This window comes from Chelonus insularis, unplaced genomic scaffold, assembly GCF_013357705.1.
Source record: "Chelonus insularis isolate UGA/USDA-ARS -01 unplaced genomic scaffold, ASM1335770v1 contig_160_pilon, whole genome shotgun sequence".
In the NCBI taxonomy this organism is placed as follows: Eukaryota; Metazoa; Arthropoda; class Insecta; order Hymenoptera; family Braconidae; genus Chelonus; species Chelonus insularis.
In genome coordinates this window covers 226,619-248,354 of record NW_023276401.1, presented here as the reverse complement: position 1 = coordinate 248,354, position 21,736 = coordinate 226,619, and the positions used below count along the sequence as shown (strand labels likewise).

The following is a 21,736-nucleotide window of genomic DNA, read 5'->3' as shown; positions in this document are numbered from 1 at the left end:
ATTCTTGCGCTTCTTTGTAGCGGAAAATTCGAAACATGAAAAAATATAAATTAATTGTTGATGTTAAAAAGCATGGTCTATGAATAAAGAAACTTATTTCATTTTATTATAAATTTATTCTAAGAAAAAATTAATAAAAAACGATATGAAAAATTATTTCATACAAATGTATCACATTGAAAAATTGCTTTGAATATGAAACAGTTAGCCAACATGGGGCTTCACAGTCACTTCAGTCACAGATGTAGTTGAAGCAGCATTGGGGGAAGTATTTGATAATAATACACTTCCCAATGCTGCAGTTAAGATATTTCCATTAGCATCTGTATTTTTTTTAAAATTATGTACAGAATAACGGTTGTATAGACCCCAAATGCTGTTCATCAACTTGCTGCTGTACTTCATGGGAGTTGGTTCACATTCTAAAAAACATTTATTCATCAACAATTAAACAAATTTATTGTTATTATTCGTAGCCATAAAAAAACTGCTTTTAAATATCCTCATGAAATGCACCTTCAAACAAATTTTTTCTAAATGATCCACCAGAGTTATTGTTATAGCCACGATCATCATTTAATTTTGATTTCATTGATAGAACTTGATGATCCATTCTTTCTTGAAATTTACAAACTGCAAATGCACCTTGTGGAACAGCAGCCATTTTACAGCAATCTATAAATAAAATATGAATAAAAATATTTTTCTTCTATTTAATAAATTCTCTTCCATAAATGTGATTTGAAAATGAATTATTTTATCACTTGCCAGTGCAAATATCAAAAAGCAGTTCTTCTAGCTGTCGCTTTGTTAATATTTTTGTTTTTTCAAAGCTGATCTCAGCTTTCTGGATAAATTGATTATTTAATTTATAATTGAAAGTGTCAAATATCATACAGACACTGTTTATATCTTCTTGAAAAAACATGAACTATGTCAATAAACTTTTCAGGTTATATTTTTTTTAAGTGATAGATTTTCAGAAGTTAGTTTTCCACATCTTTTTATAATATTTACGTTATTTCGCAGCAAATAAACTCCTCACTAGACACAATATAAGTTCACTGGTGTTCGTTTGCTGGTTGTTTATATAAGTAATCAGTAGTCATCTGAGAGGGGGTTTGCAGTCATGAAAGCATTGACGGTATCGACGACCCCCTAGCTTATAAATAAAAAAAAAGAGTGATCTTGTACGAAGGAAAAGTGTTATCAGTAATAACTATTAAACATATAATTTTGCACAATACATCTAATCATAATTTAAACTTATTCTTTTAAAAACTGTCGTGATGATTTTCTGAGTGACATATTTTTCTCGGAAGGTCACAATTAGGTCACCTTGGGATAAGATAAATTGTCGACGTCTGAAACATCAATTAAAAACGCAGGAGGCCTGATAATGTCCACAATAAAATTAAATCATTAAGAAATTTAGTTAATTATGAAAAATCTTATATTTTATAAATACAGTTATCAAAGAATTGCGTACAAATATTTTCCAGAGTGTAATAAACATGAAAAAATTATCTTATATAATTGTTAAACACAATTGGTTTCTGTTTTGACTAAAAATTTTATCACTTTTGAGAAATGAAAAAAATTCTCTAAAGGTCATCATTTTCGAATTAGGACATCTCTGAATTCAATGAAAATTCGAATTATTTTATTTATCATTTCACTTATCTCTTGTACTCCGATCATTGCTTTCGGTAATAACTATTATACTATGGAGCAATATATATGAATCAACGATATACATGTCAATATATTAACAATAAATATAATTATTGCTGTATCCTTGCAATTATGTACAATTTTGACAAAAAAAAAATGTGCCGTAATTAGGATTCAACCCTGTCTCGGCAAATCAAAAATCTAATGCTCTAACTATAGAGCTAGCATATTAACATTTAAAATGTTTAATTTTATTTTACTTACTGGAATATGTTCAACTTTTTCAGCAATGAGATGAGGTCTAATATCTCTATAATGTATAGGTGTTTCTTTTTTATCACAAATTTCGTTTAATAATTTTTTTGCCTCAGTTGTATTACTAACTTGTTTGAATTTTTAAAGTTCAACTTTTGGATCTTGCATTTCCTCAATTATATTCTTAACTTTGTGTGCAATGTTTTCAAACTGCGGTTTCGATAATAATAACTCGTAAAGTAATTATATGGGAAAAAAATTTCTGTACTGTTTTCAATACTCACCTTGCCCAGATTTGTTTCTATATCCTCTGATATCAATATGGTAGTTGGTATTTTTTGGAGAATACTAGATTGGAGTATGTTTTTTCCCCAATCATCTATTCCATCATTTAATACAAATAAAACTACAGATGATACTTTTATGACCTCAAAAATTTTGAAAATATCATCAGAAGAAGGAACAATAAAGCAAAACCTTTTACTCCAATTTTTCAAACTGAAAAATTTTTTATTATGTAACAAATGCAATAGAAGAATATTGGTATGTGCAATTTTTTAATGCCTTTAATAAATGTAATAATACAACACTTAACAATTTATTTTTAAAGGTGTCCCCTAATCGGAACTACAGCCAAAAAAATTAACAACTTCTGGTATAAAAATAGATGTACTAATCGTCTGTACCGAATTTATGACTCCAAACAGGTTTACGCTTTTGGATAAAGCTTTTGATTCCCTCCTGTGCATCGTTGAGTTCTAGAGTTTTCACCATTATTTCAGTTCCCAAAACATACGCTGTCGAATTATCAAGTTCTACTTGCTCATAAAGAAACTTCTTGCCTAACTCAACAATTGCACGGCTTTTTGAACTTATTGCATCGGTTATCTTTTTTACTTCTTCCGCTGCAATCAGAGTATGTATCAGACAATACTTTACGTAATAAGTTCAGATGATGTAATAATCATTTTCTTACTGAGCTTGTCATTGGGTACAATTTTGCTGACAAGACCTGACCTGTAAGCTTCTTGAGCAGATAAAGGAAGACCTGTAAATAACATATGTGATGCTACTTTTTTGTGTATGTTACGAACTAATGGGATTCCTGGAGTCGAACAAAATATCCCAAAGTTAGCCCTTGAAATAAAAAAGAATTGAAATTAATTTTTTTTGTCGGTAATTACAGAACTGATAAATTGTTGATTATTTTTTTTTCATACCCAGGAGTAGAAAAACTGCTTCTTTCAGTACAAACGACAATATCACAAGTGCTAACTAATTGACATCCAGCTGCTGCTGCTAAACCATCGACTGCAGCTATTACAGGTACAGGAGAATTTGCTATTGCTCTCATTAAATCTGAAGCAGCTTCAAAAACTGCTGAATGATGTTTACTACCTTTTTCTGTAGTCTACATGTATAAGAGAAGTTTATAATTATTTTTTATCCAATGCTACCTAAATGATATGCATAAATAAATATAACATAGAAAATAGTAAATTCTTTATTAAATATACAAATTACTTACTAGCTCTTTGAGATTATGACCAGCAGAAAATACTTTTCCAGGAGCTGCTGCAATCACTATTGACCTTAATGATTCATTGCCTTTATCTCTTTGAATATTCCAGAGTAAAATTTTCATCATTTCCAAAGATAAAGAATTTCTAGAAGCTCCATGATCTAGAATTATTGTTCTTACCTGTTCAAAAAAACATCTCTGTTATTATAATAATACTTTTTTTCAAATAATATATAATTCTATCACTGTAATTTGTAGAAAAAAATACTTCACTCCATCTTCTTCAGTACTTTCGACATATTTTTCACTCTCAAACGTCGTATTTGTAATGTAAGATCTGGTGAACTGCTTTCCCACCTGTAATAAATCACTTTTAAATTTTCGCGCTAAGTTGACGCATGCGTAATGAATTGTTATGCGCAATAACAATCGCGGATGGTTTTGTGGCTTACATTCGATTATTTCACGTGTAAACGAACTTGCTGATTACATAATTGTCAACGGCTATGTAATTATTGATCAAAATTCATGAATTTCTGTAATATCTTACCTTAAATACAGAAAATACTCGTCCTTTTATAAAGCGTGACATTTTGCAACTACTACGATATCGCCACCTAGAACTCTATTGTTACTTTTCCCGCTAATCGTGATCTATTTTCTCCTGAATTTGTTTCAATTTGAACACAACAGTACTCGCAAGAGGAGATAGATTATAAGCTCCTCTTCTTTTTTAGTTACTTAATTTCGCAATAATTTTCTAAATAAAGTGTCAATAAATAGATTAAACGTTATATATTATAATGAGGTTATGAAATGCACATGAAAATATTTTTAGTAAACGGCGGAGTAGAGAGCGTGACCATGAACATAAAATAAACAATAAAATTCTTAAAATAAATAAAAATCTAGGTAAATTTCATTCTATAATCAAGAGTATCCCTTAAATGGTAGCCAAGACACAGAGTGAATCATGAATTTATTAGATCGAACGTATGTAGTCAATTGGAATAACCATCAGGGACCATAAACAGTATCGTCATGACAACGAGTGTTTTGATCTTTTAACTAACATGGCAGACTATGAAGGTAAGTGATTGATTATAATTAATTTTTAATGACACTAAATTTATCATTTAATTAACGAAATTCCTAATTTATTATTCTGTTATTATTTCATTTCCTGAGTCATTTCCCTCTCTCTTCTTAAGCTGTTAATCTCTCAGTCTTCTCTCGAACGTCGAGACGCTCTCTAAGCGCAGATAGACTCTTCTAATTATATATAACAGTCTCTTAGGTCTTTTCACGTAACAAAAAAAGGGAAGAGTAAGAAGAGGATTACTGAAACGAGAGTAACTAAAATAACTTCTCATCAAGTATTAACCACACAAGTATCCAGTGTTAGTTGGTCCTACAAGTTGATCTCTTGGTTATTAACCGTGCCAGTCAACGTTAACGTCAAACACACTCGATGTTGTGCTGTGTCTCACGAAAGGCTGTCGGGGGATCAGTTATTACCAAAAAACCACCGCTGATCCCTCCCAAAGAAAAATTATCAAATTCTTCTACACTTGAATCTTCAACAACTGCTAAATTGCACACACCTGCATCAAACTTTCCATCAGAGAAAGCAGAAAATTTGAAAACTAAACCAAGTGACTCCATTCTAGCTAATGAAGGTAAGCAGTTAAGAGCATTTATGTTGTGTTGATTGATTGAATCAGTTACGACACTAATCCTGGAACTAATCATTGCATCATAATCTTTTTTTCTGCTTTCAATTAACAGCATCATTTACATATAATCATACCTTGATTCAGTCTCGTCCAGTGTGATATTGTGGAAAAACACATCTTTGAAAAAGCAAGATTAAAAAAATCTAAATAGTGAAGTAAAATAAAGAGTTGGAATGATATTTACACAAAGTTTGTTGATCAAATAAAACTATTGAAGATGGAAATTGTGAACGTAAATACTTGACTTGAGTAAAGAATTATCGAGCTCTCATTCTCCCGCCTCCGTAAATGAACGAAAGCCTTGAAGGTGAGTCCATAAGGAGATCTCAATTTGAAGAGAGAACGAGAAGAAGGTTGAAAGAGAACGGAAGGAAGGTAATGCTGGTGCATAAGGAGTTTGTGGATGAGATAGAGCACAACATCGAGGCGTATCAACTCAGTCGACAAATATCCAAAAAAGGAAACCTGAATACGTAGGCGCAACGACACTAGGGCGGGGGCGATCAACACGTTCGAGGACTTTGACAAGAATTGAGTGAAGAAATCACTAAAGGTGTTTCATGTCCTCCACTTGATCGTTTTGTTTTCGTACCTGTTAAACAGAAGCTGAGAGAGTACAGTGTTTTTGTCTTGTCTTGATTAATTATTTAACTTAAAGGAATAATATATTGCTAATTCAATCAGACTAACTAAGATAATTGAATTAACAAGTGTGTTAGATTGTTTTTTTGGTGTTATTCTTCTTCTTATCCTCTCGATATGTTTTTTTACACGTTAGCGTGACTAGTAAAACACGCGAGTGATGTATGAAAAAACCTAGTGGTTAAGTCTTCTAGATTAACGATATAGAAGTTATAAAACTAAGTTCTCATTTTTTCTCTTCATTGTTTAAAGAGTAAACTAGTTTACACGTGAATTATTAACGAGTTTACTCATCAATACATACGTTGTTGCATAAGTAATAAGTGTGTGAGATTTAATAATTGATAAATGGCAACAGATGAGACGTCGGTTTTGCTGCCTTGCGCGATATGCTCCCGGACATTCAAACCACAGTCATTGGAGAAGCATGTGAAAATTTGCGAACGAACTGCGACCAAAAAACGAAAACCTTTCGACTCCGCTAAGCAACGAATTCAAGGTACAGAATTGGAAGAGTTTCTTCCTGTAGAGCAAAAAAAGAAAATCCTGCAGGAGGAAAAAAGGCATACCTCTTGGAAGCAAAATCACGACGATTTTATTAAAACTATTCGAGCAGCTCGAGGAGATTCTGTAAGTTATTATTTTGAATTAATTAATTTGTTTACTTAAGTAATTTTTTACAAATAATTTTAATTATTACGAATAGGGTGATACAATATCTTGTCGACAAACAACTTCAATCGTGGCTCCCGGAGCTCCAACGCGTGCCAATGAAAAAGGATTGTGTCCAACATGTAATCGCCAATTTGGCATCAAAGCCTACGACCGTCATGTGGCTTGGTGTAAAGAGAGAATTGTCCGAGCGCCGGCAAGCCCAGCGACAAATGTGGCAAAAGAACGACTGGATGCCAGGATGAAATACCGTGCACCATTGCTAAAAAATCGAAGAATGACAAATAGAGAAAAATATGCACCACACTCAGGGATTAAAAATAATTCTTCATCTAATTCAAAAGCTAAGGAAAGCCAAACTTCTCTAAATTGTAATAAAGTTAATGAGTCTCTGAGCATCAAACAACCAGCTGTAACTGAGTAAGTTTCATTTTCCTTGGCATCTCGCCAAGTTTTCTTTCGTAACTCATTTTTTTGTCTTTTTCTTGTGGCTTTATTCTTGAACTCTTCCTCGAGACGCAATTACAGCTGTCAAAAGTACTACTTCCGCTCCAGCTGGATACGATGTATCGTTATAATTATTTTAGTTTTATTAGTTTCATCGTTGTAACGAAATGTGCACGAACAAATTAGAATCATTGTTAATTAGAGATGACGAGCTTTCTCCATATTTATTTTTACTATTTTTATTGAAACATCAAGTTTGATTTTAGCGAGCACAACTCTTTTATCGTAGTAATTATAGAGTTAAAGAATTAATTAAATATATATCTATATAATCAAATCATTAATTAATTAATAGTTTTATAAACAATTAAAATAATTTAATAGTAAAACCAGAATGTTCAATAAAACAATATAATTTTTTTCTGACCTACTATTGTACACAGTAATTAACATTTTTATAAAAAAAATGAATTACATAATTGATACTTTTTTATTTTTAAAAAATGATAAAGTTGACAAAAAAATTATAAATATTTATTCACAAAGAAAAAATTCTATACGAGATTTCTTATTCAATTATCGCGATGAAGGAAGAATAAAAAAGTCGAAGTTCAGCGAATTCTTGGAGCCGGTTTTATTAATTGCCTATTGAGATTCTCTATTAATAAACTTGTATATTCTTATATGTAATTCAGAGAGATATTTAATGAGGACTTGAAAATAACAATAATTATATTTTATTATAGAAGGAGGAAAGGTGGACAAGGTAAAACCGATTCTGTGATTGCTTCGGGACCAGTGAAATCAAGACTGTCAGATAGAATCACTAAGTAGGTATTTTATGAACAATTTTTAATTTGAAATAAAAAAAAAAAAAAAAAAAAAAAAATAAGTTTTGTCAATAGAATTTTCGTAAAAAGCAATTACTGAGTGTCGTAAAGTATCAAATTGTGCATGCACGAAGTAATAAAGTTGTTTTAACAATTCCTTCTTTTATCATAGAAATATTGACAGTCATAATTTTATGGCTTTGACATCTTCCACCTCAAGTCATATCTTCCCACGAATTGATTATCCATTTCACGATCCTTCTTTCAAATCCAGTTCCCAAATAAGTCCACTTTTAATGTGCCATTCGCTGTCTTCTTTAAAAAATGACAAGACAAAAGAAACTAAAAAAAGAAAATCGAAAAAAATACAAAAACAACCTATTGTTTCTGAAACTAGTATTTGTAACGTCAAGGTCAATGATGTCATGACCAATGACGTAACAGATATGACAATAAGACCTTCTAATGTCCATAGGGAGAACGAATCAATGATAACATGGAAACAAATAAGTAACGACCAAAATAGAATGACAATTGATGAAAAATTAATTGAAGAAGGGTTTGATGGGCTAAAGGATATTAAATGGTCTAGAAGTACACAAAAATTAGATCAAACTTTTTCGATAAAGGAATCTAGTGAATGTAGTTCTATTGATATAATTTCTAAATATTTACATGATGATGAATCTTTGGATAAAGGAGTAAGAAAGCTTGAATCAATACCAGGGAGTCCAAGAATATTTAATGCAGATGTTACTTGCACGAGTACTCCAGTGTCATCAAGGGAAGAGATTAGAGAACGTTGTCACGAAGAAAAACGAATGGAAATGGGTACAGCAAAAGAAATGATTGATGATAAATGTAAAAATATTTCAAACGAAGAGATAACTGATGAAGCTAAAAAAAGATTAAACACTCAAAATTATATAATGGAAGAGTCTAACATTCAGCAGGCCTCAAAAAAATGTGAAAGCACAGAGGAAGTTGATAACGAGTTAGATAAGTCAAGGAGTAATTTTGAAAATAACTCTCGGATATCAGACGATAGGATAGTACTCGTCGATGAAATTATTCCCCTCAGTAATTTCATAAAATATAAAAATAATAATATACATAATTCTGGGTCATTTACTCCATCACGAAATTTTACGAGTGATTCTCTGGATTCAGTTGGATCAAGCCGAATAATTACTATGAGAAAAAGATTAAGAAAGAAGATGCATCTGCTTCGTGAAAGCACTGATTCTCTAGTATCTTCTCTTGACACAAGTGATGAAATAACTACGAGAAAAAGATCCCAAGGTCATATAGTAGATGTTGAAAAAGAAACATCAGGAGTTAATGAGCCGGAACATAGAAAAGTGAGAAAGTCATTGATATTTCCGGAAATTGTGACAGAAAGAAAAATTGATAGGCCCAAGAGTTTTCAAGAACGAGAAGGTACTTATTGGAAACGGATGACGAGAAATTCAAGAAGTAGACTATTTTATCATTTAATGCGAAATCCTAAACTCCCTCATCTCCTTCCTCCTATTGTTTCTGCTGAAAGAAGGTAAAATATTTCCAGCTTGTCCTTGGTCCTTATTCAACTTGTTTTTCTTATATTTTTAAATTTAAATAATTATGCTAAAATAACATTAGAATTAGTTGATTTTGTTTTGGAATAAAAATGACTTCTAGGAGCAGTAGTCAAGAATTTCGTCCATCTTGGAGCACTTATGTACGCAGACGTCCGGATTTTAATCTCGTACTCACAAGTAGAACGTAAGTTTGGTTCTAGGTTAGAACACGATGAATATCTCCACGCCTGGACGTCATTGATGCACGATCAAACTTCGTCACGCGCAATTTGCTTGTTCAACAATCGATTCTCGCTTAATTATCACAAATTATTATCATTGTTATGCCATGTGGGAGTCACGCCATCATATCGACCATGAGAATCTTCATTCTATTGAGAACTTAGGGCTCGTCTATTTCTAATTTGATTGATGTTTTTTCTTATTATTTATAGCATGGACTGACCATTGCACCTGCACTGAGAAAATTTATTTATAGTTAACGAATTTTATTTTGGCTTCATGAATATTAATTAGAAATTACTATTCTTGGAGCATCTATTACATTGTCAATTTAAATTCTCTTTTAAACAAACTTATACGATAATAATTTTAGGTCAATTCGAATCAATAATAATATTTTAAAAGTGATAAAATCATATAGAATAAATCAAAATGAAAGTTTTAATGAAATTCAAACAAAAATAAATTTTTTAAATGTACAGATTTACACCTGAATGCTGAAGTAATGGATTATTTTTTTAATTAGGTATTGATAAAACTTGTATTTTTTCAGTGGTGTTTGCCAGGATTATGATCCATTTCTGATGGCTGATCGTCAACTCAATGAACTTCTGTCAGATACATGCAGTGATCAATCTTTCCTAGACTCACCATCCACTCGATACAAACCTACATCTACTCCTCTTTATCCACATTCTCATTCATCAGCTTTTGTTAAATATCCAAACTCTAGCCCTTCCAATTCTCCAGATAAAAAGGGGTCGTTCATCACACCACCTTCTGAGTTTGATGAACTATCTATTTGTTTTTCATCAGACTCAACTGACACTAATTCAATATGTCGCGAATTGTTTCCTGATCTTGAGTCACCTTGTCGTCGAGAAGACCAAAATAAAAATAAAAGTAATCAGCCTATTTTGGGCAGACGTGTTATTATAGATAAATCAAAAGCTCTTGGCACTCCAAATGTAGACACTTTTGATGATAATTTAAATCGTAATAATAATAATACTTTTCAAAAATCACGACAAGTTGTGGAAAAAGTTACTACTAAATGTATTCGACCACAAGTTACTCGTTCTAATTCAGTCAGAGCTGCATCTGCACCTAAAATACCTGAAAGAAATTCTGTTCTCTCGAATAAAGTTAACTCAAGATCATCTTCAAGTTCTAGGTTTCAAAATAAAAGTAATAATTATGCTAATCTAAATGGAAGCAACTTGAGCCTTAGCTCAATTGTTTCCTCTGAAGTTGAAGTGAAAAGGTCTAATTCAATGTTCGATGACCTTGTCAGTTCATTTGAAGATGAATCAGGTTCATTTCCTTCATTAAGATCCTATCTAAAAGATGATTCCTTATCCTTATCCAGTTCTCTTCAAACGAGTCGAGTACGCAATGGTCAAATCAGTGATGAAGATTTGTCATCTCCAGACAGCTATAAAAGACCAGACAACAAACTTAGTGCAGATTCAGCTTATAGCAGGTGAGCTTTATCTTTATTTTATTCAATAAATATTTGTTTTTTAAAGCTTGTTTTTTAATAAATTTATTGTTTTATTTACAGTTTAAATCGTAAATATTCAAATCACGGTCACGATGCAACTGATATGACAAATAGAATAGATGAGGATGTGATTCGTCGACGTGAAAATGAAGTAACGTCTACTGCCAAGTCAAAAATGTCAAAATTCTGCCACGAGTGTGGGACCAGGTTTCCAGAGACTGCCAAGTTCTGCTGCGAATGTGGCATTCAAAGACTTGCCCTGTGACAATCGATCATAAAATGAAGACAAAAATCAAACAATATTTTTTATTAATAAGTCAAATATCAAAAGAATTTGATTTAAACGCACATTTAATTTTTATTTTTTTTTTATATTTGTTATATTATATACATATATCTTCCGTTATATAATTTACACTGAGGCATTTATTTATAAAAGATTGTCTCATTTTTTGTTTATAGAGAGGTCATGCTTTATTTAATAATATAGTATTAATTTATTATAGTCATAATATATAGGAAGAGAGCACGTTTATAATAATTAATGCTTGAAGTACGACTGACAAATCTTGCTAGTGGGAAGTTAAAATCAAAGTGTGATTTTTTATGTCTTTTATATGAATAATTAGGATTATGAAAAAATTAAAAGAAACAGAAGAGTTGATAGAAATTTTTTTAGAAATGATGTATGAGTCCACAGCAGATTGATAGCCATAAGTATCAATAACACATGAATGAGTGATGACTTTTTCTAGTAAACTTTAGGCTCTCTGGTGTACTCAATAACCAAAGAGAATAGAAGCCATACGATTTTTAATAAATACAATTGATTATAAAAAAAAGGAAAAAAAATAGAATAATATAATAATAAATTAATAAAAATAAATTTAGTAATTTGGAAATTGTATTTTTGCAAGTGCAATGAAGCTTTACTTAAATCGAACTTCATTTGTTCTTTTCATATCCCAACCTATTTTTCAACTCCACAAATGTCAATTATATCCGTATAAAAATAATGATTCTCAGTAAAATATCAAGAATATCTACATTTAACTCATTAAGAAATTTAATTAAAACTTGTAATTTACATGTTAATGTAAATACTAATGAAGGTTCAGTAACTTCAGATTCAGAAAAGGTAATTAGTGTTTCTTTAGAGTTTTCTTTCTCAAGTACATACTCATAAAACTTTCTTCGAAGGGTTATCCGATTGTTGATCACTGCTATGACGTGGTAATCGTAGGCGCTGGTGGAGCAGGATTACGAGCTGCTATTGGTCTAGGATGTAAAGGATATCGAATAGCAGTAGTAACTAAGCTCTTTCCAACACGATCTCATACTGTAGCAGCTCAAGGAGGAATAAACGCTGCTATCAGTAATGTTGAACCAGATGATTGGCTTTATCATATGTATGATACTGTTAAGGGATCAGATTGGCTTGGAGATCAAGATGCAATTCATTATCTAACACGAGAAGCTCCAACAGCTGTTTTTGAATTAGAAAATTATGGTAAATAATTGAATTTTTTAAAAGAATAACTTAAATATAAACTTACAAATAAATTTTTTATTTTATTCGAATTCAGGTTGTCCTTTCAGTCGAACTAAAGAAGGGAAAATTTATCAAAGAGCTTTTGGTGGTCAATCTTTGAGATTTGGAAAAGGTGGACAAGCTCATAGAACTTGTGCAGTATCTGATAGAACAGGTCATGCAATTCTCCATACTCTCTATGGTCAAAGTCTTCGTTATGATGTTGATTATTTTATTGAATTTTTTGCAATTGATCTTCTTATACATGAAAGATCATGCAGAGGTGTGATAGCTTGGGAATTGGAATCTGGATTGATTCATCGATTCAGAGCTCATCATACAGTTCTAGCTACTGGAGGAGCAGGAAGATGCTTTTTTTCTTGCACTGGTGCTCATGCATGTACTGGTGATGGTGCTGGAATGGTATCAAGAGCTGGTTTACCTTTGCAAGACTTGGAATTTGTACAATTCCATCCTACAGGGATTTATGGGAGTGGGATTTTAATCACTGAAGGTAGTCGTGGAGAAGGTGGATTACTTGTAAATTCAAAGGGGGAATTTTTTATGGAAAGATACGCACCAAAAGCCAAAGACTTGGCATCAAGAGATGTTGTATCAAAGGCAATTACTATTGAAATTCTTGAAGGAAGGTAACATACTTTTTGTTGTTGTTATGTACCGATAATAAAATTTAGAAAATTACTTGGTTTTGTTAACTACAGAGGAGTTGGTAAAAAAAAAGATCATGTCAATCTCCAACTTTCTCATTTACCAACTGAAACAATAAGAACAAAATTACCCGGAATTGCACATTTAGCTTGGGTTTTCGCTGGAGTTGATTGTGAAAAAGAACCTATTCCTGTTATTCCTACAGTTCATTATAACATGGGTGGTATTCCCACAAATTGGCGTTGTCAAGTAAATAAATTATATATTTAATACTCCAATATTATCAGAGTAATAATTTTTCATTTTATTCAATATTGTCTATAATAATAATAATTCGTATCTTTTTGTGTTTATAAGATAATCTTATATCTTTTTATTTTAACAATTTAATAAGTAAATTGAAAACGACAAATAGATATCTAAATTTTATTTTTATGATTCTTTAATTATGTCCCAATACACTGACATTAACTTTGGATAAAAATAAAATATTGATGATGATCAATTTGAATAATTGACAAATAAACAGCTACAAACCACTACAAAATATTTTATTATTAGGTTTTGACAAGAGAAAATGAAGCTGATCTTATTGTTGAAGGTCTTTGGGCAGTAGGAGAAGCTGCTTGTATGTCAATTCATGGGGCCAATCGTTTAGGAGCTAATAGCTTATTAGAAACAGTAGTATTTGGCAAAGCAGTTGCTGAACATATTATCAATATTTCAAAACCTGGAGAAAAACATCCTAAAATTGTTCCTGTAATAATTGTTTCTGTGTCTTCTTTTTTTTTAATTCATTCTACTCTAATTACTTGATAACACAGATATTTTTTTCAGGAAATAGAACAAGAAATCATCAATAGATTTAATGATACTCGTAATGCTAAAGGGGAAATATCAGTTGCTGCTTTACGAGAAGAGATGCAAATGACTATGCAAAAATACTGCGGAGTCTTTAGAACATGTACAGTCTTACAGAAAGGTTGTCGTGAAATCCAAAGGCTTTATAAAAAATCATTACCTGATTTGAAGGTACATATTTGTTATGGTAAAACTAAATTTTTAATTTAAATCCTAAAAACAATATCATAAAGTAGTATTCATGGATATAAATAATGATAAAGTTCATTACATTGAAAAAAAATTTAAACAAACCATAGATTAAGTCAATACGATTAATTTCTTATCATTCGCATTTTTGTTATTAAATTTTGATCTTAAATAATATCATTATTACTTTAAATAGCGAAATATGAATATTATTACCTAGATAAAAAAGTGTAGATTTGTTCAAGTGTCTTTTTGTATTACCTGATAAGATAAATTACTTTACTTTCTTTTAGATGCCTGATAAGTCTCTTATCTGGAACACTGAGTTAGTCGAAGCATTGGAACTTCAGAATATGATGATTTTCAACCTTCATACGGTTTATGCAGCAGAAAATAGAAGAGAGACTAGAGGAGCTCATGCACGAGATGATTATCCAGTAAATTGTTATTCAAATTACAGTTATAAAACTATCATATCCGTATGAACGCGGTATTTCTTTTCTACTAGAACAAAAAAAAATGCTAATTACGGAATAATTTAAAAAGTTATTCAAAGTATCACATGTAATCGATATTTTTTTTTATTACTGTCGTAATTTATTGTTTATCATGATAAATGTGACTTAATCACTCTTAGTTATTAACCTCAAGTAATAAATTACATTGATAACTTGTTCCTAACTTTATTGGCTTGACAAAAAATTTATAACTTTTTATTACTCCAAAAAATGATTGATGTTAGATTAATTATATATTAATAAATTAATTTCAGGATCGAATAGATGAGTTTGATTATAAACAACCGTTGGAAGGTCAAATAAGAAAACCTTTAAGTGAACATTGGCGCAAACATACTCTCACATGGGCTCTTAAAGACGGTTCTGTAAGTACATTAATGTATGGCATTACCATTAAGTTTCTTAATTTATGATAATGGTGTTTAATAATGATTTTTAATGTTTAGATTTGCATTTCTTATCGACCGGTCATCGACACGACTTTGGACGAGACAGAAGCTCAACATGTGCCTCCTTCGATACGTGTTTATTGATTAATTATGTATCTAAAAAAGACAATGCTTATTGATTCAATAATGATTTAGCTGACAAACCTTCGTCTGTCCCTGTAAGTCAATTGAAATTGAATCAACTCCGACCTTTGTTTATTCAAAACAAGGTTCAGTCAATAAGCAATGCGATCATAGTCTGAATATCATGACCTAGCGCATTAAAATATTTACAAGCGGCATTTAAGATCCTCGTTAGTTTCTAATTGAATTTTAATACGTACACATATAACTTAAGCAATATCACATCTCCAAAACATGATATTTATCAACAGATAACCTTGAATTTTTATAAGTATTTGGTCTTGCTGTGTTCTCTTCCATCAAAATATTATTGAGGTTATATTAATCATAACAATTTCTGCTATTTAATGTTAAACAATTTATTTAATAGTAGACTATTAATTTATTTTTCTTGTTGATACTAAAATTATTTGAAAATGTTTTGTTGGTGTATCCATTCTACTGTAATGAGAGCCACTGTTATACAAAGAATAAAATTAATCTACGCATCATGTATAAAAACAACTCTTACACCTTACATATTCATAAAAATTGATAAGATACCCATAAAATGTAAATATCACTTACAACATCGTATAGAAAACATTTATATAAACATTTTTTTTGAATGCAATCGTGACCAACATAACCTTAACAAAAACAATACCTTTAATATTTTCTCTTGTAATATTGGTAAAACTGCGTAGTCGCGCATTGGATCAGTCGGTCTTTTCGCATTCTACTAAACATAAAGTGTAATTTTTTTTCGTCGTTTTCACGCTGCGCCGTACGAGAAGTACGCGAGTGAAAAAAACGGAAAAAATTAAATAAATCCAATCTGCAAAGTCGTCTGTCCGTGAGATAATAATCACGAAAACGTTGAGATTTAGTTTTACTACAAAACAAAGTCAGTTTTATTGATGAAAATGAGTGGGATACTTAAGCTTTCGTGTCTCCTGGCAAGACAACCAACTCGAGTGCTGGTAGGATCAGTATTTTGAGTTACATAATTTTTTTTTTACTCTAACAAAGATAAAATTATCATAAAAAACTCTCTATTGAATGAAAAATGGTTAACCAGTGTTACGCAATTTTTTGTGTTGGATAAAAATGCATCAATTTATGATTCCATTGTTATTAATTCACCCTTCTGTTTGTAACAGTTAAATACGATATTTACTGTCAGGGTTGATATTCTTGTGCTAAAAAATGCATTATTTATAATGTACATAAGTAATTTTAATCTTCATAAGTCATTCTTGAGCTTCTTAAAAAGTCGTTGACGTGAAAAGTGATATTTTTATTTATAATTCCGAATAACATTTATATTATAGGTGACATCTGGCTCATAGGGATAGTAACAACGTAGAGTGATGATCACATGTTAAAAAGACTCTAATTATGCTCAAGATGATTACGCAAAATCTCTATAAAAACACATGACGATTTTATAATTCAAAAAACTTGGGACCAAATAATTTTAGAAAATTATCATCGTCGAATTCGTTTTAACCAATTGTATCAGATGATGCAACACTAGTTTCAAGCTTCTAATTGGAAAAATTAATTTATTATTAGTCAATAATTACTCAAAATCGACATATTACACAATGTAATTTCAAAGTTCTTGCATAACTATGTTTTTTTTTCTGATAAGACTAATTAACGTATTCGATGAACCTAGCAATTGATTAAGTGACAAAGATAATTTTTATTAGCCAATTAAAAATGTTTAGTTTTGTCTCATAATGAATCATTGGAGCATGAAGTGATATTTATTGTTCATTCATTTTTGTTCTTAGAATCAATTGGGACTACCGGTTGTTGCAAATCGCAAATTTCATTATACACCGGATGGCAAAGCTGCTAAGGTGTCAGAAGGAATTTCAAAGCAATATCCAGTAGTAGACCATACATATGATGCAGTTGTTGTTGGAGCTGGTGGTGCAGGATTACGAGCAGCTTACGGGCTTGTGGCTGAAGGATTTAAAACAGCTGTTGTCACTAAATTATTTCCAACACGATCTCACACAGTCGCTGCTCAAGGAGGAATTAATGCCGCTCTTGGAAATATGGAAGAAGACAATTGGCAGTGGCATATGTATGATACTGTTAAAGGATCTGATTGGCTTGGAGACCAAGATGCAATTCATTATATGACTCGTGAAGCACCAAAAGCTGTTATTGAGTTGGAAAATTGTGGAATGCCTTTCAGCCGAACCCAAGATGGTAAATATGATATTAATTTATATTTATATAAGTTTAAGTTAATTTTAACATATAACAACTGGTTATAATAAAATGGAGAAGTTATGAACTAACGTCACTAGATTTGTTCTCATCAGAGTTTGATTCTTCATCTGAATCTGTGACTTGTACATAGATCCCTGGTTGTTTCTTTCGTTTTCGACCTTTCTTTTTTGTATCTTGATTCTAAATGATTATTTTCATTTAATTACTCCAAAAATAAATATATCAATTTTTATCATTCACCTTCGTGGTATTACTCGATGAAGAGTCATCTTTTTTATCTTTTTCTGATCTTTTCCATCTTACAGTTGTTTTAACTTTTCCATTCCGCGAGTTTGAGGCTTTTTGTTTTCGCACCCAAGCTGCACCTTCGATGTAAGGTTGTTTTTCTTCTTGTGACATTAATCTCCATTTTTCACCAGCAAGTCGGAAAAGGTTTGATCCACTCGTTTTTTCCGGATATTCTAGATGTTTCTAGTGATGAAGAAAGAATAATTATACATGAAAAACATCTAATTATAATTTAAAATAAGTTATACAAAATTTATGTTAAACCTGTTTGTAATCATGCATATAATTTATAAAGGCATTTGCACTTTTCCAATTTGGATTTGTTGAATCCTTAGGCGATCTTGACCGCGATCTTGGCTCATTATTACTCCCAACCAAACTCGACTGTGATTGACCAGCTTCACTAGATGAGTTATACCCTGTTATCTCCTGTCCGTCTTGTTGCTGTGATTGATTTACTGGTTCATTGAGGTCATTGTTACTTTCAGGCTCGTCATCACTTCCTGATTGTATAGGCTGTTCCATAATTTACCGCTTAATATAATTTCCTCTTGAATTTTCATCAATTTTATGACATTTTTATAGAAAAAATTTATTTTGAAACATTTTTATCTCTTGCTCGTTCATCAAAACACTAACAAATGACAAACAACATTAAGAAACTGAATATTGCTACTTATCTATCATTCTAAATATTTGAATAAATATTGTTCTTTTTCAGGCAAAATTTACCAACGAGCTTTTGGTGGACAATCCTTGAAATTTGGAAAAGGAGGTCAAGCTCATAGATGTTGTTGTGTCGCGGACAGAACTGGACATTCACTTCTTCATACTCTTTATGGCCAATCTCTTAGCTACGATTGTAACTACTTTGTGGAATATTTTGCTCTAGACTTATTGATGGAAGGTGGAGAGTGTCGAGGAGTTATTGCTTTATGTTTGGAAGACGGATCAATTCATCGTTTCCATGCTAAAAATACCGTCTTAGCAACTGGAGGTTACGGACGTGCTTACTTTTCATGTACTTCAGCCCACACATGTACAGGTGATGGTACTGCGATGGTAACCCGTGCTGGACTTCCCAATCAAGATCTCGAATTTGTCCAGTTTCATCCAACAGGAATTTATGGAGCAGGATGTTTAATTACTGAAGGAAGTCGTGGAGAGGGCGGATATCTAATTAACAGTGAAGGTGAAAGATTTATGGAACGTTACGCTCCAGTTGCTAAAGATCTTGCATCTCGAGATGTCGTCTCCAGATCCATGACTATTGAAATTCGTGAAGGAAGAGGAGTGGGACCTGAAAAAGATCATATTTACTTACAACTTCACCATCTCCCACCAGAACAATTAGCTGCAAGACTTCCTGGTATTTCAGAAACTGCAATGATTTTTGCTGGAGTGGATGTAACTCGTGAACCCATTCCCGTATTACCAACTGTGCATTATAATATGGGTGGAGTACCAACAAACTATAAAGGACAAGTTTTAACAACAAAGAATGGAGAAGATACCGTTGTACCTGGACTATACGCATGTGGAGAAGCAGCATGTGCTTCAGTTCATGGTGCTAATCGTTTAGGTGCTAATTCTCTTCTTGACCTGGTAGTTTTTGGACGAGCTTGTGCTAAAACAATCGGAGCAGAAAACAAACCTGGAGAAAAAATTGGTAGCCTCAGTTCGGTAAGTTCAAAGAAATTTTTTCTTCTAATAAATATTTAAAACTAGAGAAACTAATGCAATTTTTTTTCTTTAGAATGCCGGAGAACAATCTGTAGCTAATTTGGATCGCATCAGACATGCGAATGGTTCAATTTCTACCGCAGAATTGAGACTGACAATGCAAAAAACCATGCAAACACACGCTGCTGTGTTTAGAGAGGCAAAAACACTCCAAGAAGGTTGCCAGAAGATGACCGACTTGTATAAAAAATTAGATGAACTTAAATTAACTGATCGATCTCTCATATGGAATTCAGACTTGATAGAAACATTGGAGCTTCAAAATTTAATGTTGAACGCAATGCAGACTATTTACGCAGCTGAAAATAGAAAGGAAAGTCGTGGTGCTCATGCACGAGAAGATTTCAAAGATAGAATCGATGAATATGATTATAGTAAGCCCATAGAGAATCAAAGCCCTAAACCAATAGATCAACACTGGAGAAAGCACACTCTTACTACAATGGACGAAAAAACTGGAAAGGTAAATTTTCAGTGAATAGTTTTTTAAAAAATGAAAAAAAAAAACATTCTGAAATCTAACATTTATTATGTTATTGTTTAGGTCTCAATTGACTACCGAAATGTAATTGATGCGACATTGGATTCTAAGGAATGCGCTACAGTACCTCCAGCGATTCGTTCATACTAAACTCATTTAGTTCGCACACCAATGTTACTGAATTCGTAAAACATAAATTACAAATAATCTTGTCATTAATTTTAAATATTTAAATTTAAAGCCTGAGTCGATTCTTATTATTGTACAAGTCACCAAAAGAAGCAGCAAATTTATTTATTTTTAATTATTAATTCGTTACCAAGATCCAATATGCACCAAAGTTTGTACTTTGTCAATTTGTTCGAGATTATTTGTTGTAAAATATGCATATGATCGAATATTTTGTTGAGGTAAAATGAAGAAGGTACTGAGTTTAAAGAAGCAACAAATTTATATAAAGATGTACTGACTGATCTCTTCTTCATTTAATGTCAATTTTTAATATTACGTGGTAGTTAACTAATGAGTATTAAAGCTGAAATGGAGCAGATAAATATTGGCTTCATCAAAATAACAAAAAAAAACGCAAAACTTTATATTAAATTTTACACGCAGTTATGTACTTAAAAAAAAAGTCTAAGAACAAATAATTTATTAATTATATAAAACTCATTGTGTTTCTTTTTATCTTCAATCATCTAGTTCAAGTATTACGTAAAGATAATTATTTATTGTCTACTCAACATTTGAAATTACTGAATCCATCAGTATTTTTTTTAGAATCAATTTTGTTCATTATGTAGTGAAAATGTAAATAATTCGGAATTTCTGCTGCATTGTTTATGATCAATTAATTATAATTCAGATCTGTCGAAAATTGAGTACTGATAAATGAACTTGTAATGTCTGATGCATTACTTGTATGAAATTAAATCAATCCCTTGTGAATTACCTACAATATTTGATATTATAAAAGGTAGTAAACTAGCACAAAAATGTGCATTGAGACTGTAAATATTGTAAATCAATTGCTTAATAAAAGAATTGAAACGGCTTTTATTGACAAAAATGAAAAAAATGTCTCAAATAAAGTGTTTAATAAATTTCTTAATAATTGTTATTGATAAAATAATAAATTAAACTCAGTTTTTTTAATGTTTTCACTCATTTTATTTGTCATAAAGAATAACTTAGTATCAATTGTCAAATAATCACAACAAAGTGTGGTCTATTTATTTAACCATTTAAACTATTTTTTCAAAGTCTTATGTGAAATTTCAATACTTTTAAAAATAATGTGAAAAAAGTAACTTATAATTAACTTAAATGAAAGTGAAATAAATGAGCGAATGGATTAAACGCAAAGATGAGGTGAAAAATACAAATTGTTGTCGAAAGATTACAAAATATTGTGCAATTGAATCCTTGAGGTTTAAATTATTTTCAGTCGATAAAACGCAATATTATTTTCATTAAAATCTACATTATATCGTATACAATATTCTTTCAAAAAAGTAAAAACATTTGAGCTAGAATTGGCTAAAGAATTATTCCTGTTAGATAAATCA

General features: G+C 31.2%; 6 protein-coding genes across 9 annotated transcripts; 3 read left to right on the top strand and 3 right to left on the bottom strand.

Annotated features, from left to right (window-relative positions):
• Positions 1 to 96: 96 nt before the first annotated feature.
• On the bottom strand, positions 97 to 1,127 carry LOC118064064 (uncharacterized). Its single transcript, XM_035078440.1, has 3 exons — positions 769 to 1,127; positions 517 to 675; positions 97 to 422 (listed from the first exon to the last, which is right to left on the bottom strand). The coding sequence occupies exons 1-3, from the start codon at positions 926 to 928 to the stop codon at positions 205 to 207; spliced, it is 537 nt and encodes a 178-aa protein (XP_034934331.1). The 5' UTR covers positions 929 to 1,127; the 3' UTR covers positions 97 to 204.
• A 1,346-nt stretch (positions 1,128 to 2,473) lies between these two features.
• Positions 2,474 to 4,142, bottom strand: LOC118064088 (enoyl-CoA hydratase domain-containing protein 3, mitochondrial). Its single transcript, XM_035078471.1, has 6 exons — positions 4,002 to 4,142; positions 3,725 to 3,808; positions 3,458 to 3,631; positions 3,150 to 3,340; positions 2,906 to 3,066; positions 2,474 to 2,834 (listed from the first exon to the last, which is right to left on the bottom strand). The coding sequence occupies exons 1-6, from the start codon at positions 4,041 to 4,043 to the stop codon at positions 2,602 to 2,604; spliced, it is 885 nt and encodes a 294-aa protein (XP_034934362.1). The 5' UTR covers positions 4,044 to 4,142; the 3' UTR covers positions 2,474 to 2,601.
• A 275-nt stretch (positions 4,143 to 4,417) lies between these two features.
• LOC118064087 (uncharacterized) lies at positions 4,418 to 11,978 on the top strand. 4 transcript variants are annotated; one of them, XM_035078467.1, is made up of 8 exons: positions 4,423 to 4,540; positions 4,741 to 5,130; positions 6,188 to 6,459; positions 6,536 to 6,921; positions 7,695 to 7,778; positions 7,951 to 9,330; positions 10,950 to 11,063; positions 11,145 to 11,978. In XM_035078467.1, the coding sequence occupies exons 2-8, from the start codon at positions 4,923 to 4,925 to the stop codon at positions 11,347 to 11,349; spliced, it is 2,649 nt and encodes an 882-aa protein (XP_034934358.1). In that variant the 5' UTR covers positions 4,423 to 4,540; positions 4,741 to 4,922; the 3' UTR covers positions 11,350 to 11,978. The 4 variants fall into 4 exon arrangements, with proteins under 4 accessions (XP_034934359.1, XP_034934358.1, XP_034934360.1 ...); XM_035078468.1 differs by lacking the exon at positions 4,741 to 5,130 and having other exon boundaries at positions 4,418 to 4,540; XM_035078469.1 differs by lacking the exons at positions 4,423 to 4,540; positions 7,951 to 9,330 and adding an exon at positions 9,459 to 9,542 and having other exon boundaries at positions 4,698 to 5,130; positions 10,134 to 11,063.
• Positions 11,979 to 12,099: 121 nt separating this feature from the next.
• LOC118064105 (succinate dehydrogenase [ubiquinone] flavoprotein subunit, mitochondrial-like) lies at positions 12,100 to 15,444 on the top strand. Its single transcript, XM_035078494.1, has 9 exons — positions 12,100 to 12,222; positions 12,285 to 12,594; positions 12,671 to 13,265; positions 13,338 to 13,533; positions 13,846 to 14,043; positions 14,122 to 14,316; positions 14,628 to 14,771; positions 15,107 to 15,217; positions 15,299 to 15,444. The coding sequence occupies exons 1-9, from the start codon at positions 12,100 to 12,102 to the stop codon at positions 15,383 to 15,385; spliced, it is 1,959 nt and encodes a 652-aa protein (XP_034934385.1). The 3' UTR covers positions 15,386 to 15,444.
• A 662-nt stretch (positions 15,445 to 16,106) lies between these two features.
• On the top strand, positions 16,107 to 21,279 carry SdhA (succinate dehydrogenase, subunit A (flavoprotein)). The gene is made up of 5 exons (XM_035078452.1): positions 16,107 to 16,386; positions 17,206 to 17,632; positions 18,666 to 19,627; positions 19,701 to 20,150; positions 20,232 to 21,279. The coding sequence occupies exons 1-5, from the start codon at positions 16,324 to 16,326 to the stop codon at positions 20,316 to 20,318; spliced, it is 1,989 nt and encodes a 662-aa protein (XP_034934343.1). The 5' UTR covers positions 16,107 to 16,323; the 3' UTR covers positions 20,319 to 21,279.
• Positions 17,638 to 18,563, bottom strand: LOC118064074 (high mobility group B protein 2-like). The gene is made up of 3 exons (XM_035078453.1): positions 18,209 to 18,563; positions 17,897 to 18,127; positions 17,638 to 17,836 (listed from the first exon to the last, which is right to left on the bottom strand). The coding sequence occupies exons 1-3, from the start codon at positions 18,467 to 18,469 to the stop codon at positions 17,714 to 17,716; spliced, it is 615 nt and encodes a 204-aa protein (XP_034934344.1). The 5' UTR covers positions 18,470 to 18,563; the 3' UTR covers positions 17,638 to 17,713.
• Positions 21,280 to 21,736: the final 457 nt, after the last annotated feature.